The sequence below is a fragment of the Callithrix jacchus genome, chromosome 14 (assembly GCF_049354715.1).
Source record: "Callithrix jacchus isolate 240 chromosome 14, calJac240_pri, whole genome shotgun sequence".
Classification (NCBI taxonomy): Eukaryota; Metazoa; Chordata; class Mammalia; order Primates; family Cebidae; genus Callithrix; species Callithrix jacchus.
The window spans coordinates 76,035,180-76,052,283 of record NC_133515.1 but is presented as its reverse complement, the minus strand read 5'-3'; the positions used below and the strand labels follow the sequence as shown (position 1 = coordinate 76,052,283).

The 17,104-nt window shown below is 40.8% G+C and overlaps 1 protein-coding gene across 50 annotated transcripts in view; it reads left to right on the top strand.

Moving 5' to 3' along the window:
- ARHGEF33 (Rho guanine nucleotide exchange factor 33) overlaps positions 1–17,104 on the top strand; it is a 142,924-nt gene that overhangs the window by 72,775 nt on the left and 53,045 nt on the right. For 6 of the 50 annotated variants that reach the window (XM_078349468.1, XM_054245028.2, XM_035272754.3 and 3 more), the window contains one exon: positions 3,760–3,899. In XM_078349468.1, coding sequence (XP_078205594.1) covers positions 3,760–3,899 — 140 coding nt within the window. Of the gene's footprint in view, positions 1–3,759; positions 3,900–7,057; positions 10,906–11,337; positions 13,078–17,104 lie in introns of those variants that run through there. The other 44 variants (XR_013526658.1, XM_078349465.1, XM_078349461.1 and 41 more) reach the window with 14 other exon arrangements.

Genomic DNA, 17,104 nt, shown 5'->3' with positions numbered 1-17,104 from the left:
CAGAGAAGGCCTCCTAGATAAGTTAAATGTCTGAATTAGATTGTAAAAGCTGCCTAGAAGTTGGCTAGGGGAAGAGTGAGGCAGGGAAACATAACAGAAGCAGGGTGATGCCTTTTCTCTGGCATCGTGCCGGGTTAGAGTGGTGGAAATTAGGCCAGAGGAACAGGAAGAGCCTTGGAGGTTGCTGCCCACCTGCACTACAGCAGTCAGAGTCTGTGTCTGGCCCCTGCAGAGGACAGAAACACCTAATAGTGTGCTCAGCTAACGTTGCTGAGGTTTCCTGGAGTTGTTAGATTTTCCCTAGCTCTGATTTTCAACTCCAAGCTTTGTAAAATTTGATTAGGCAGAATTTCTTGGAGAAATCAATCTTAGACATGTGATGAGCTTAGAAGTTTATCGAACAGGAAGTAGGATGGAAATCATAGAGCCAATCCGGTGTGACTTGGGATGAGCAGAGGTTTACATATAAAACCTTCTTATTAATATAGTTTGTACTGTAAAGAGCTTTTATTTCATATGTAATAAAAACGTCCTTTTCTAGTTGATTTGTGAAAAATTTGGGGGTCAGCAATTTCAAGGAAAAAACGATTAATCAGAAATAACAATGAACATATCTGAGAAGCAAACAATGAGTAATATATTTGTGGCTGTTTACCAGACATACCGAATAACAACTAACAATGTATTACGAACGGTTAATCGCACATACTGGACAGCAGGTTTCATCTCTTAACAGACTAAGACATGAGTCAAGTCAGTTCAGGATGAGATACCAAGGAAACGTCAAATGGAAGTCAGTTAAAAAAGGCATTTTCTCTAGCAATATCACTAAAATTTTCAAGCACACCAAGTTCCCATTACATATTTCTGGTTTTGGACACTTTTTGGACAATTTTTCTTTCCAAAACTTAAAAGGCCCTAGTTGTTTGGGGTCCTAGAGAGAGGTGGCATGCAGAGTGCAGGTGGGCAGAGGCCATGTGGGTATACATGTGTGCATGGGCATGTATGTGCATGTCTATATATCTGCCTGTTTGTGTGTGTTGGAGGTGGTGGTGCAATGGGGTTTTAGTTGCAAAAGGTAAACCCCCAAAAGCTCTATCCTTAAAGGTGTCAGCTCTGCTTTTGAAATGTGCAAAACTCCTAGTGTGTCATCCCTTTAAGTGCTCTGTATATCTTTCACCCTGCCCAGAAGAGCCAGTTAAGGCCTAGTCTTTAGTGTTCTGTCTCTGGCAGGAGCTCTAGGTTCTAGTCCTGGCTCTGCTGCCCAGTAACTGCTTTTGGACAAGTCACTTGGCTTCTCTGTGCCTCCAGTTGTCTCAAAATAAAGACAGCCTACCTCACAGGGTTGCTGAGAGGATCAGGCCAAATAAGATACAGTTTTTGAGTAGGCTTTGCAAAGTATGAAATTCTATTGAGATCATGATTTCATAGAAAGATTTTCCTTAAATCATTAATAGATTTAGTCACTAAATAGTCTCTAAAAGCCCGTTTCTCACAATGTGGTCCTTGGGGGCAGTAGTAAATGCATTGCTTGGAACGTGTTATAAATGCAGGATTGGCACCCCAGACCTACTGAATCGGAATTTGGGATCATTCCCAGGTGATTCATATAAACATTAAGTGTAGGTGGGCAGAAACATGCCTTAAGTCGGTGGTCCCCAACCTTTTCAGCACCAGGGACCAGTTTTGGGGAAGATACTTTTTCCACAGACTGGGTTGGGGAGGTGGTTTTGGGATGATTTGAGTGCATTCCATTTATTGCGTACTTTATTTCTATTATTATTACTTTCTAATATATAATGAAATAATTATACAACTCACAATAATGTAGGATCAGTGGGAACCCTGACCTTGTTTTTCTGCAACTTGGTGGTCCCATCTGGGGATGATGGGAGACAGTGACACCCGAAGTGTGTCGCTTATGTCCAGTCTACTCTGTAATCTCATTTTGGTTGCTGTCACTACAGAAAACCCCGTATTGCAAAGATAGGATGTTGGAAATGGAAGCAGGTTTTTCAGTGCTTTGTGGCAATCTCGGGATATTCTTCCTTGACTTTAATCCAGAACATATGGAGATTTGAAATGGTCTCAAAACTACTTTTAAGGCCACCAGATGTAGCTGTACCATTGAAGTACATCAACTTACTTGCCACTATAAAGCCTGCCACCAGATGCAACTTAATTGTCACTTGCCACTCGCTGATAGGGTTTTGATATGAGTCTGCAAGCAATTGATTTATTATGGTCTCTGTGCAGTCAAACCTCTCTGCTAATGTTAATCTGTATTTGCAGCCACTCCCCAGCATTAGCATCACTGCCTCAGCTCCACCTCAGACCATCAGGCATTATTAGATTCTCCTAAGGAGCGTGTAGCCTAGATTCCTTGCATGTGTGTTTCACAATAGGGTTTGTGCACCTGTGAAAATCTAATGCCGCTGCCGATCTGACAGAAGGTGGAGCTCAGGCAGTAATGCAGGCAATGGGGAGCGGCTGTAAATACAGATGAAGCTTCGCTGGCTCGCCCACCCCACTGCTCACCTCCTGCTGTGTGGCCCAGTTCCTAAGAGGTCAGTACTAGGAGTTGAGGACCCCTCCCTAAAATCATTCGTTTTCCAAATCTAAGTGTGCATAAGGATTAACTAGGTCTAACTGCAGAGATTCTGATTCAGAAAGTCTGGGTTGGGACTCAGGAAGCTACACTTTAAATAAAGGCCAGAGCTGATCCTGTAGTCACAGGACCATACTTTAAGAAACACTGCATGTCAATCTCCATGGTCTAGTTAGGAATGTTAGTAGAATCTCAGTTTCTATATCTGCGACCCTCAGTTCTCAAAGTCAGACCCATATATTTTCTGGAAAAAGAAAATCCATCCTCACACTTGGTTTCTCTGACAGCGAGCAGTCACCCATCTAATCATGAAACTTTCAGGGCATCATTGTTGTGGTTTTTGTTTTGACTTCTTGGCTTCTCTAAAGGTTTTTCAAGATTCAGCAGCTGTTTTTAGATTGCTTTTAAATTACAGTCACCTCAAGGTAAACACTTTGTTCATCTGGAATAGAAGCATGTATGTAAGTGCATATATGACTTGTATACATATAAATATACATGCACTTCTATTTAGCACATCTCACATTTAAAAAGAAACTAGAGAGTTCAAAGATACAGCCTTATTTTTAACTTATTTTACTTTGTACTCCAAATAGTATGGGTTAAGAATTGAAAAAACTGTTTTACAGGTGTGTTTGCAGGTTGGAAGTATTAGTTGACGTTTATTTCTAAACAGGTCTGACTTCTCAAAAATGCCTTCCTTGGTTTATGTCTAAAATGGAGAGTTAGGAACATGACTTTAAAGCTAGCATTACAAATAAGGAACGTCCTTACTTTGTAGAAAGAGAAACACCTGGAGATATGAGGGGACTGCTACTGGTTTTCCAGCACCACAATGTTGGTGCCAAAATAAGAATTTAATTTATTCACTTTTTAAACATTAGCTACATTTATTTCCTTTGATTATTGTTATATTACACTAGATTATTTGCCTTGATACGTAGAAAATAGTACACTCAGCAGAAAATTATCCTCTTTTCACCTACTGGTTTCTTCATTAGCCTAGGTTTGCTTTAGTTGGGATTGGGTGCCCACTGGTAGTCTTGGTGTGGGAGAGGAAAGTGACAACATTGCAAAGTTGCCCATAGTCAGGATCCATAATAAGTTTGGAAAGGAGTAAAAAAAAAAAAAACCTCTTTTTTTGTTTCCAGGAGATGCATTTAGAAGATACTACCAGATTCTGTCCCAAAGAAGAAAGAGAAAGTGAACAAACATCTTTCAGCGATCAAAATCCCAGGCAAGACCAGAAAGGGGGCTTTCGCAGCTCCTTCCGCAAGCTCTTTAAAAAGAAGTGAGTAGCCCTTAGACAAGACAGCATTGTAACTCATTTCCCTTTGTGCTAAATCTTGAGGTTTTAACAATAATAAGTATCAAGTAGCCTGGTCTCACACAACTGCTTCAAGTACAGTGCCTGTACCCGGTAGCCATGACTCCTGTGGGGTGAAGCTGTTTCTCATTTTAATCTCCCAGAGTAGAAGCAGACTCAGCTCTCTGCCCTGCCTCTTCTTTTATCCCTCCTTCCTTGTTCCCAAAGTCGTGTGTCCCAAGAGGAGTGGGCAGAGGAGGTTCCCTTGAGAAATGAGCTGGTGACAAGCCCCTTTAGACTGGGAGGAGTGGGATCCACTATTGGGGTTGGGGGTCATGGATGCTCCTTCAGATCTCCCCATCTGTGGAAAGTTTTCTACGGGATCTCAGCATTTCTGCATTTAGGGACCTATTGTCATCCTGGGTGCTAATCCATGTTTATTGGGACTTCTGTTAGTGCTTTCCCTGAATGAGTGGATTTGGCGTGGCCCTAGTTAGAAATCACTTTAATGTAGTTTCTGTATTCCATAGGAGGAAAAACAAGGCATTTTCCTCCTGTGGTCCTTCTGAGATTCTAAGTCATTGTTGTTGTATAAAACATCACCCACCAGGCATTTTGGTCAGCACTGTCTTATAGTCTGACCCCAGCATAAAATATAAGGAAGAGAGAGGTGAGCATTAGCATTTGACCATAGAGGGATTTGCCAGTCCAGCCGCTGCCTGCCTGAGAAACTGCTGTTTCAGTCTCCACTGGCTCAGACCTCCCTCCCTCCCCCTTAGAGAGATTTTCCCTGCTGCTTAGTTACTCTTGGTGGAGGATGCTCTTGCAGTCAGTTTTAAATAGTAAGTCTTCATATTTTAGTGGGTGGAAAAGTTAAACAGAGGCTTTATTGCTGCCTTTGGAGAGCTGCTGATGAGTAAGGAAGCACAGGGAAATCACCTTTTCCTTGAAGGTCAAGGTCACAGGCTGATTTAGATTGTGGTATTGGTGGAGGAATTGGGGACTTTGTTCTTGCTGGTTTGTCTAATTGTAATTGTACTCCTGTGGGGAGGGTGGTACTAAGATTAGTGGTACCTATTGTTATTGGAGAAGGGGGAAGAGGAAGAAAGAACAACAGGTCTACATTTAGCCAGAGCCCAGCATTCCCTTTCAGTTTTGCTGAGGAACCCAGTGTGTGCTTGCATGCTGTTGCTGGATCCTCAACCCACCTTACTCAGGGTTTGAAGAGTTAAGAATTGTATTCCTCTTTCTAGAATCATAGATCTGTCTTGACCCAGCGCCAACATCTGTCAAGTTGACAGGGGTGGGAGAACCTGGAAACAGGTACTTTTCCAGTCCACCCTTGGGATTTAGACTCTTGAATCCTTCTTGACATGCAGTCTTGCTCAGCTGCCCAGGCTGGGGCACAATGGCACAATCACAGCTCACTGCAGCCTCTGCCTCCTGGGTTCAGGCTATTCTCCTGCCCCAGCCTCCCGAGTAGCTGGGATTACAGGCACCTGCCACCACCCCTGGCTACTTTTGTTTTGTTTTGTTTTTGTATTTTTTGTAGAGACAGGGTTTTACCATGTTGGCCAGGGTGGTCTTGAACTCCTGACCTCAAGTGATTCACCTGCCTTGGCCTCCCAAAGTGTTGGGATTACGGGTGTGAGCCACCGTGCCCAGTCAGACTCCTGCATCCTTCTAAGGATTCCAAAATCCTAAGGGCACAGCTTGAGCCTATCTTTTTTTTTTTTAAACCAAAGTATTCCCAAAACAGCCACTTTTTGCCCACTGTCATTTATAATGACTGGGTGCTGTCTGTTGGAAAACAATGAGCAATAGATCCACCACTGGTCCCTTTACAAATTCCTATTTGTCAGAGAGGTGTAAGAAATTGTTTTGCCAGTGACATGAGACAGAGGGAGTGTATTTGTCCTCTCTGGATTCAGAGGGCAGAACTAGGAGCAGTGGCTAAGAGGAAGAATTTCCTACAAATGCAGCTGCCTGGAACTGGAGCTGGCTGTGTCATTAGGGAATGGGTTCATGAGAGGTCTCTGGTCAGGGATACTATGAAAGTGGTCCCTGCACCGAGTGGGAGATTGTTGAAGAAATCACCAGAGTCCTTTCCGTTGTGGGGATTTGCTTTATCTATAGTTTGTCTTTGTTGTAGTTCAATCTGGGTAATCACATCTTTTTATCACCTGAAACAAGAAATTAATGAGGCTTTGGGACTTAACAATTTTAAAGCCCTAGCATGTAGAAGACCAGGTTTTATCTTTTTGTAACTCCCCACAGACATTGGTATAATGTAGAGGACTTGCTATGGGTTCTCCAAGTTCATGTTGGTTAATTGCTGTCAGTCCTCTTGGGGCTGTTTGGGATTCCCTTAATCCTCTTGTACTTTCTTATAGATTAGTCCCTCCTGCATCAATTACATTGTCGCCACCAATACTGATTCTATCCTTTGTATTTAAAATCTGAAGTGTTGTCTGAGTGGAAGTAAAGGTGGAGCCACACAGATGACCGTCTGGCAGGCTTTCCTGGCTTTTTAGATTTGGCCTAGTGTAGTCAGTACCATCAGGTGCTTGGAGTGCTGCAGTGGGCACTCTGGAGACTTTGCATGGGTTGAAGAGGCAGCTTAAGTAGCATTTTCTGAGTATTTTCATGTGAGGATGATGGAAAGTCTGCTCCATTTTAAAGTAAAGAGGAAGGTCAGGGAAACCCCAGTGTAGCACAGGAAGGGCAGTGGCTTTTAACTCAGATGAGAACACACCATTCTTCTCATCAATTAAGCATTCAATCTTATATGCATGCACTATGCAAGACACTTGTATAGGAATCATGAATGACACAGTCCCAGCCATTACACAGGAACTTGCACTCTGAAGTCAGGCCTGTGGACAGGCAGAGGAAGGAACCAGAAGAGACATTCAGCCCATTCTCCTCTTGCATGTCAGGATGTCAGGCTGGCAGCAAGCCCTGGGACTTTAAGAAGTGGCCAATCCTGAGTACTGGAACCATTGCAGAGCCTGGCCTCACAGGTTCACATGGGCCAGTGCCAGCAAAGCCACTTGTGTCCTGTCTGGGGCTCACTGCCTTCCTCCCCCACAGCCCTCTGGAGGCTCATTCCTGTCTACACTGATACACTTTTTGTTCCATAGGGGCTTGTTTGGCTGGTGGCCCCACACACCCAGAATGCTGCTTCGGGATGAAGCTAGGCATGGAGCCAGATGCAACAGAAATCCTGAGAAAGGGTTCTCTTCCCTCTGAGGCTGGGAGGGCCGAAGGCTCATACCCACAAGGATTCAAAAGGGAGTCAAGTTGACATCATTAAAACAATTCTGAAAAATGCCCACAATATTTGGGGAAAAGAATGACCTCTGATTGTTTCCATCTCAGGCACATTTGTCCTGGGTAGTTACAAGGTCACATGTCCCTGAAGGGTACCCAGAATTGATCAGAATAAAGGCTACATATCTTAAAGTTTGGAAATGTTAAATGATTTTAAACATTTTAAATGAGTATTCTTAGAGGGAACAGACTTACTATGGTAGGCTGATGCTAGACTGGAACTTATTCCCCTGCCTTTGAGCAGGATGGAAGACAAACTATCCCCTTCTAGAAAGATCTATACAGAGGCTGTCAAAGATTTAAACCTAGATTATTGTGAAGTTTGGGGCAAATTATATGTCACCTTAATATACACACCTTGCACCACTTAATGAGTATTGTCGATGGCAGATGTGGCAGTGGGGAAGAGGCTCACGTGAGACAGCTTAGGAGTAGGGCATGTAGATGGTACTCTCTCTTTTATTTTCCAATTTCAGGGGAGTAGGAGATAAAGAATATGGCTTCCAGATGATTAATTCTACTTCCTTGCTCATCCACTTCCTCTTTAGCACTTTAAAATTTACATGCGTCAGAGTGTCTCCTTCCTTGTCATCACCCTCCCTCCACCAATCCTATCACCATCGATTTTCTTAATCACACACAGAGAGAGTACTTCTACAGGGCCCCGAATGTAATCATTTCATGTCAGCGAATGGTCTTATTTTGGTGTCTTCCCAGCAGTTTTTGTATATGTCCAGCTTCAGCTGTTGAACAGACCATGGAATAGAAGCAGGGCTGCTAAAGAATCATTGATAACTTGATCTCACCTATTCTCTATCTCCTTAAAGCTCATTTTAAGTCCCTCTCCCACTCTTACTCAGTTTGGGGTTCTTTCTCATTCTCCATTTCATTTCCTATATAACTTTAAAGGGGATAGTTGAAGGGGTAAACATTTTAGATTACTTAACCTTGATTACAGATGTTTCTCAATAAGCCATTTGAAATCAACCAATTAAGGGTCTTTAATATACTAGGTTCTGTCCAGCAGAAAAGATGTAAGAGAAATAGTTCCTGCCCATTAGGAGCTTACAGATCAATGTAAGGGTAACCTAACTATTGATATGAGGTGTAATACGTAGCACATAGTAGGCACTCAACTAATATACATTAAATAAATGCTCATTTGCTATGGGCTCTCCAAACTCATGTTGGTTAATTGCTGTCAGTCCTCTTGCAGCTGTTTGGGATTCTCCTTAGATAAAGGGCCGGTGGATTCCCTTAGTCCTCTTGTCCTTTCTCATAGATCAGTCCCTCCTGCGTCAATCAGATTGCCTCCATGATATTGGTGCTGTCCTTTGGATTTAAAATCTGAAGTGTTGTCTGAGTGGAAATAAAGGTGGAGCCACACAAGGCTGTTGCTTTGATTACCAGGGCTGACTGACTGGCTGACAGGATGGGTGTTTCCTTGCCCTTTACTTCTTGAGAGAGATGCATGTCTCCTAAACCTTTCAAGGAAGATAGTCTTTCCAATCAGAGAACCAAGCCTTCTTAAGTCAGAGGTTTTTACAGCACTGGATTCAACTACTCTCCCATCCCCAGCTCCAAACAAGCTTTCCAGGTTTATTAATAGCAAATGTAGACCTTGTCTGACTTATTCAATTTGCTATTTTCTTTGTCACCCTTGAGTGAAAGGAAAGTTAGCAACAGGTCTGTTGTCTTTTCCTCTTTCCATCAAATACTTGGATGGTTATGTGTCAGTATGTCCTGGCAGCCATTGTACCCTTCCCCAGCAAGTGTTTGCCTACCTGTTCCTTTAATGTCTGCTCAGATACGCCCTGCAGTCAGCCACAATGGCTCCAGGAGCTCAAAAGCCATTTCTGTTTCATAGAGAAAGGGAATAAAAGCAGATCTGCTGGCTTTTTCTCCTTGATTCTACAGGTTATTTCCTAGTAATTTAGGTATGCACTACTTCAGAGCCTAACAGTCACACCTTTGGAAGAGTCCAGGTGGCTGTATACACATAAGCATTATAAAGAGTCAGTTAAAATGATATTTACAAGGATGAAAATGAGCTTTTAGTCATGGCTGTAGTAGAATGCTGGACTTTGAAAAGGATGAGCAATTTAGCTGTTTTATTAATATCAAGAAATGCAGAGAAATTCAGACACTGGAGACAGGGAAGGTACAATTTGTGAGAAGAGCAGTTAAAAAAATTTAAGCTGAGTTTGTGGACTCTGAAAACTAGACAGGGCGATTTTGGCATTTGTTTCAGAAATGGGAACGCAACTGGTGAAGATTTCTGTGGTCCTTGGGGCTGGTGGTGACATCAAAGCTTTCCTATTTTCAGGTAAACACTAAACAGTTGCATGTTGGAACCATCAAAGTGTGACATATTGGGTTTTGGAGAGACCAGATGTAGCCAAGAGGGGAAATACCAGGCGAAGATTTCAAGTTTTGACTAATGACTTTCTGATGAGAAACTGTCCCGTGGGGAACAAGAAGAAATAACAGCCCAATTCAAATCCTGCTCCCTACTTCCTGCCCCCAAAATTGTAGGCATTCCTTGTCTTCTGAATATTGGAAGACATAGGGAAAGAATGAAATGGTCAAAAATACATCTTCCTAAATTTGGGGTACAACTGCACTAATCAGGGATGATTTGAACCGGAGGTAGGGGGATCTGTGAAAGATGAGAGAAGGCCTGGAGTTTTAGGGTGGGCCATGTGGAAGCTCTTTCAAAGGAGAACTTGGGGGGGTTCCTGAAAAGGAAGAGAACCTCATCCCACTCAGGTATCTTGCTTGATGAGTACCCAGATGTACTGGAGTTGAGAGAGAGAATAGTTTTTCCTCTCTGCACTGGGACATAGTGGAAAAGTGCTCCTTACAAACCCGAAGTAGAAAGCATGGCGGGTGGCTATGGCTTCATCTGTGATATTGATTATCAGGGTGCAAAGTGAAAACACCTAGTCAGTCACTGGGTTTCCAGATGTTAGGGTTTTTAGTCTTTGTGGATCCAACTTCTTCCTTGGATAATGTAAAGAGATGTTTGAATTCTGCCCATTAATTCAGTAAATGATAGTCATGATTAACATATCTAATAATAAGAGTGAGGAGCCAACAGTAGCAAACCAATAATAGTGCAAGGACTCAGAGGCCCTGGACCCTTCTTTGGTGGATAGTGGAAGTGTACCTGACAGCCTCAGCATATGGAGAACTTGGTCAGTTGTATAGGAACTTTGGACAAAGAACTTCATGTCTAACATCACTTTCATACACCCTGCATGAGGTTTTTTGATATTGGTTCTGAGTGTCTGGACTAGTTTTACCCATTCTAGGTTAGAGTTTAAGCTAGTCAAAGGGCCCCAGTTTAGCTTATCAGAGATTATTTCCAGAAAGCCTCCTCCCTCCAGGGACTTCTGACTTGAGAAAACTGGAGAAGGTACAGAGCTGGAATGGATTACCCAAGTGGCTTAACCAAGATAAAGGAAGAATGCACCCTCGACTGGGGACTCAAATGGACTGATTTCAGTTGTTGACTATTGATTGGCTTTGGTCTCTTTTGCGGTGGTTGAGATTATAGTATCTCTGCAATCTGATTACTGTACGAATTTCTGCATTCTACCAAATGTAGCATATATGTGTGGTTGGCTTCAATAAATCTTTGATTTAAAAATGAAAACAAGCAAAAGCAAGAGTTTGTAATGTAATACCAAATTCAATGAAGGTCCTTGGTAACCTTGGTTGAGAACCATGAATTCCATCATTTTAATGTAAGGGCCTTGGTAATTTGTGGAGTTGTTACTTCACTGAATCAAAAACAGGATTTCTTGAATGTTCTGAGCTTTTGTTCCCCTATTAGGATGTTATTACACAATATCTTACACTGACATATACAGTTGTCACAGTTGTCCTCATAAAGCATTAGAAAGATACTCTCTTTATATTCAATGCAAATCTTAGATACACATATTCTAAGTCATGAAATTCAAGGGAGTAAAAAGTATTCCAGATCTAGGGAGCAACTGTTTTACAAATGCAAAACAATTGGGATAGATAAAATATTTGAAAACAATTAAAACCAAATCAACCTGTACTTTATCTGTGTGCTGAGATTTTAGGTCCAGTGGATCAGAATACAGGGAAAAAACTAATGAGAATCTCTCAATGGATCCTTCACCCACCAAACAAGATTTCTTCAGAAACCGACTTGCTCTTGCAAATGACCTTGACCAAGGAACAGCTGTGTAAAACATACTTAAAGTTGTATTGTCAAGTGGTAAGATGAGGATAAAAAGCTTGTATATATCTGTGTAGGAATATATATATATACACACATATATATATATATATATATATATCGATGTATAAATCCCTGAGGAAAACTAATATAAATACATATGAAACTAAATCAACATACAAGACATTGAAGAGATGAAGATTAGTTTCTGGTTAAGATCTGGCTTTTTGAACCTCACCACTGGGGAAAAGGGAAATGAAGACTTTTCACATCATTACAGAAAAACACAATAAATTTGAAGGAAAATAAACGTTTGTAAGAATGAAAACTTCTACCTTGAAGTCATTCCCCGAGTATAATATTAAGAATGTTCCTATTTAACATGGATGTGAATTTTATGCTTCCTAGCATTTAGCTTATTAATTCATCCAGTGTTCTTAGACTAATTAATATACACTGTGTTAGGGTCCAGTTCTGTCTGGCTTCATGTCTTCCAAAAACTCAAGGCCATATCTAACATCTCTTAAGGCAAAGGATTAGTTAACAAACTGTATTTTATATGCTCTAAATTTGAGTTACGCAGAATTTGTGCTGAAACCATGATTCAGAAAGTTCAAAGCTTAAAAACACATTGATCTACAAACTTGTTCTGTGGTTACGGAAATCAGTAAAGGGAACAAGGATTTCTGTACAGACTGGGGAGAGAGGAAGGCAAACATTTTCCCTTGTGTGGGTTATGCTGAGGATGGAAACAGTGTAGACTGTTTTGTTGATTACTCAGTATTAAAGATCCACTAGTGATCTTGAGTGTCACACACACTCATGACCTGATGGACTAGGAAAAAAGCAGTGATTTAGCCACATCCTTTTAAAAAGACTTTCTGCAGCCTGAAAAGAAGGTGGCAGTAGCACCAAAACTTTAGTGACTCACACACAGTGGTTGCTACAAACACCAGGTCAAAGTGAAAATTCAGGATTGCAGTACTTGACTGTTTTCCTATTTTGTAAATAAAGCTCTTAACAGCTCAGATAGAGGAATCAAATTGCAACAGGTATGCCTGGCTCTGGGGTGATAAAACGTGCTGTTTCCACATGGATATGTCCAACATGGCCAGCATCCTTGATATGCCCCAAACATCAGATTTATAATAGAAAAAAAATTAGGTTTAAACAATTTGTCTTTACTCCCAGGCAGTTCCCTATAGTAAATTAGGGGCATTTGAGTTCTGTTCATTCAAAGTCTTGTTACTCAAACTGGTGTCTTCAGAAGCTGTTCCTCTACTGATGTGTTTGTTGATAAAACAGGCAAAAGTTCACTTCTAAGTGTTGCAAGTTTTCTTCTGTTTGATGACAAATTAGGAACTTACCTAGTGCATTTGGAACAGTAATTGTCTGGAACACATAAAGGATCACTGCCAAGTTTTTGGAGTTTGCAATATTTAAGTTTAAGCCAAGATTTTCATTTCCCTGAAGTTAATGAATTCATTTGAAATTAGATTTTTCTCTATTATCAGGCCAGCAGTGCTTGAAAGCACAATGCCAAATTGACTGGACATGGAAAGTGAAATACTACAGAAGTCACAACCTATTAAATAAAATGTAAACACAATAAAATTCCTTTCTCTTTCATCTTCTGTTTATCACTAAAATTGATCAGTTACTAGAAAGGCTGAAAAACTATCATACACCTCACCAATTTTATTTTGGTAGCATCCTATGAAAAATCTTGATGTTACATCTGTAGTGTAACTCCAGAATAATTGAGTTGTATTTTATGAAACTAGAAATAATTAATGCTGTACTTACTCCCCAAGTGGTCCCAATCATTTGACACCTGGATTTTCTGTAGCTTGCTTTTTTAAAAAATTTATTTATTATACTTTTAAGTTCTGGGGTACATGTACAGATCGTGCAGCTTTGTTACACAGGTATACACATGCCTTGGTGATGATTTGCTGCCTCCATTGCCCCGTCATCTACATTAGGTATTTCTCCTAATGCTATCCCTCCCCAATCCCCCCACCCCCTGCTATTCCTCCCCTAGCCCCCACCCCCCAGGCCCCAGTGTGTGATGTTCCCCTCCCTGTGTCCATGTGTTCTCATTGTTCAACACCCACTTATGAGTGAGAACATGCGGTGTTTGGTTTCCTATTCTTTTGTCAGTTTGCTGAGAATGATGGTTTCTGGTTTCATCCATGTCCCTTCAAAGGACATGAACTCATTTTTTAATGGCTGCATAGTATTCCATGGTATATATGTGCCACATTTTCTTTATCCAGTCTATCACTGATGGGCATTTGGGTTGGTTCCAAGTCTTTGCTATTGTGAACAGTGCCGCAATAAACATGTGCATGTATCTTTATAATAGAATGATTTATAATCCTTTTGGTATATACCCAGTAATGGGATTGCTGGGTCAAATGGTATTTCTGTTTCTAGATACTTGAGGAATCACCACACTGTCTTCCACAATGGTTGAATTTATTTATACTCCCACCAACAGTGTAAAAGCGTTCCTATTTCTCCACATCCTCTCCAGCATCTGTTGTCTCCAGATTTTTTAATGATCGCCATTCTAACTGGTATGAGGTGGTATCTCAGTGTGGTTTTGACTTGCATTTCTCTAATGACCAGTGACGATGAGTTTTTCATATTTGTTGGCTGCATAAATGTCTTCTTCTGAAAAGTGTCTTCATATCCTTTGCCCACTTTTTGATGTTTTTTTTTTCTTGTAAATCTAAGTTTTCCATAGATTTTGGATATTAGCCCTTTGTTAGATAAGTGGATTGAGACATTTTTTTTCCCATTCCATTGCTTGCTGGTTCATTCTATTGATAGCTTCTTTTGCTGTGCAGGGCTCTTAAGTTTAATTAGATCCCATTTCTAACTGCCTCCAGGCACTCTTTGCTCCCATCTGTCCTGCATGTCTCTAATACAGTATTCCCAAATATTGCTTTATGTGAAACTCTTCTGTTTTTACTGGTCTACAGTGAAATTCCAAACTTCTTGATTTGACATCCAAGGCTTGCTCTCTCCAGTAAGGGTCTAGGTTTTCTCGCTGACTACCATCTCATACTTTTCAAAGTTCTAGGTGAACTGACTTACCTCAAGTAAACTGGGTTTTTACTGTTTCTCAGTCATTCATGCACCTTGCCCAGGCTCACTCTTGGTTTATGCCCTTTCTCTAGTTCTGTCCTCTCTGCCGATCTTAAGACCCAGTTTAAGTCTCTTCATCTCTTTGTGACTTCTTGTGGTGTAACTTATCTTTTTATGTGTTTGTTGTATCTTCCTAGTAAGAATATGAGTCCCCTCAAGGGCAGGAACTATGCCATAATATATATATTTGCCATATATTTTAAAATTCCTTTTAACGTCTTGAAGACTGCATAGTAGGTACACAATAAGTAGTCGATGCCAACATTAATGGTGGTGCTTTAATAAGTAGAGAGCTACAGAAAATAAGTTTTACTCTTAATTTGACAGCTTCAGTTATCACTCTACCTCCCTGCCTTTCTTTAAAGGAAAAATATCAATCACGAAGAAAAAACATAGTTGCCTTCAGAAGCAGTTAAAGGCACCACTGTCACTTTCACAGCATCTGACATTAGAAAACATCTCACCAATTAAAAAAAGAAAGGTCATAGCTCACTGCAGCCTCAAACTCCTCAAGCAATCCTCCTGCCTCAGCCTTCTGAGTAGCTAGGACTGCGGGTGTGCACCACTACACCTGGCTGATTAGAAAATTTTGTAGAGACAAGGTCTCACTATCTTGCCCAGGCTGGTCTCAAACTCCTGGGCTCTAGCCTCCTCCCGCCTCAGCCTCCCAAAGGGCTGGGATTACAGGCATGGGCCACCAGGCACTGTGTTGCATCACATCAAGTAATGCATGGATGGAGCAGTGTGGAAAAGAACTTGACAATGGCTACATTTGTGACTTCCAGCCCTCTGGAGAAGTGCACTTTACATAGGAGACCACAGATGTCTTTGAGAAGTATTTGAGTTGATAATCAGAAAGAAGCATTCTACCAAAAGATGAAGTAGATATTTTGCACAGTCTAGGAGTTGCAGTAGGACCTTTCTATAGCCTTGTGAGATCAGTATATATATAGGCCCAAGCAAGGACTGTCCTGCTTCTCTGACTACCGAATCGGAGCCTTTGAGAACCAAGGATTTGTGGACCAGATTCTAGGGTTCTCCCCAGTGGGCTATTTCATCCTGTAACAAATAGTTTAGTCTGGGACTTGATACTAGAACATCAGGGAAACCCTTTGAACAGTGTTTTCTATAGCACCTCGTTTCTCATTTCCTCACTGCCTTTAAGTCTTAACTAATACATCACCTCCATGAGGGCACTTGAAAAAATGCAGGCTCCTGGGCACCATTTCAGTCCTACTGTATTAGATTATCTGGAGGTAGGGTCCAGGAATCTGCATTTTTTTAACGTTTAGGTTCAGGGTACATGTGCAGGGTGGTTATATAGGTAAATTGTATGACATGGGGGTTTGGTTAACAGGTTTTTTGGTCACCTAGGTCATAAGCCTAGGACCTGATAGGTGGTTTTTCAAAGGAATCTGCATTTTAAGGCAGTCCTGCAAGTCACTGTCCCACTGAAATTTTAGAGATACCATCTATTAGGTCACCATATAGTATGATCTAGTATGTCAGTTTCAGCATTCAGATTCTATTCATAGGCTGGATTTTAAAACAGAATAAAGAACTGATTATCTTGAGATACAAAAAACAAATAATTCATTGAAAACCAGTGAATATTTTTGTATTCACAATTATCTGTGACCTTTACTATCACAGTAAGATTCTGATTTAAGAATGTACGTATGCACATGATCATTGCTCTCTATAACTGGTAAAATTGTATATTCCAGAAAACCGACTGCATGCACTTAGAAACATGACAGATTTTTCTGCATTAAGTTGTATCATAAAATTAGTTTCAGATTCTTGAAACATCACCATTAATAACTTTCTTCCTGTGTCTAGAACAGTAATGCTTTTGGTATGGTTGGGATTCTCTTGTCCTGAAAGTTCATTTGAAGGTGTGAGGGCAGTACTCACAGCATCTGAGCAGTCTGGTATTTATAGTACATGGGCCAGTGAGTCTCACCTGGTGGGAGTGGGTTGGGAGGAAAGGAAAGGAGAGGTACAGTTTTTCAAAAAGGAAGATGGGTTAAAAGAAGGTTGAGAAAACTGATGGAGACCTGTATATTTTAAGGGGAAAAAAATAGAAATTGATGTGTGACACTATAGCTGAGTTTTAAATACAGAATATAAAGGAATGAATTTAGGCAATGCTAAAAATATCTTTGTGGGAGATTGTCAGATGTTCAAAATAATCAAAATTTTTATCCCCAAACCAAGTAACTTTAAAATCTGTTGTTGTTTTCCAAGAGCTTCGTACATAATCTTGAATGTCATCACAACTTCTTCCTTATCTACAAAACAAGATTTTTATTCCTTCTTGCCTCATTCCCTTCAGATACATAATAGCAGTAAATGCTCTTAATTCTTATCAAGAAAGCTGAATGTGTTGGCTTTTTTTCTCATGTATGTAAGCCTATCTATCTGAAGATATTAATAGTAGGATCTACTGTAAAGGTGTTGGTAGATACCATCTGTGCTTCCA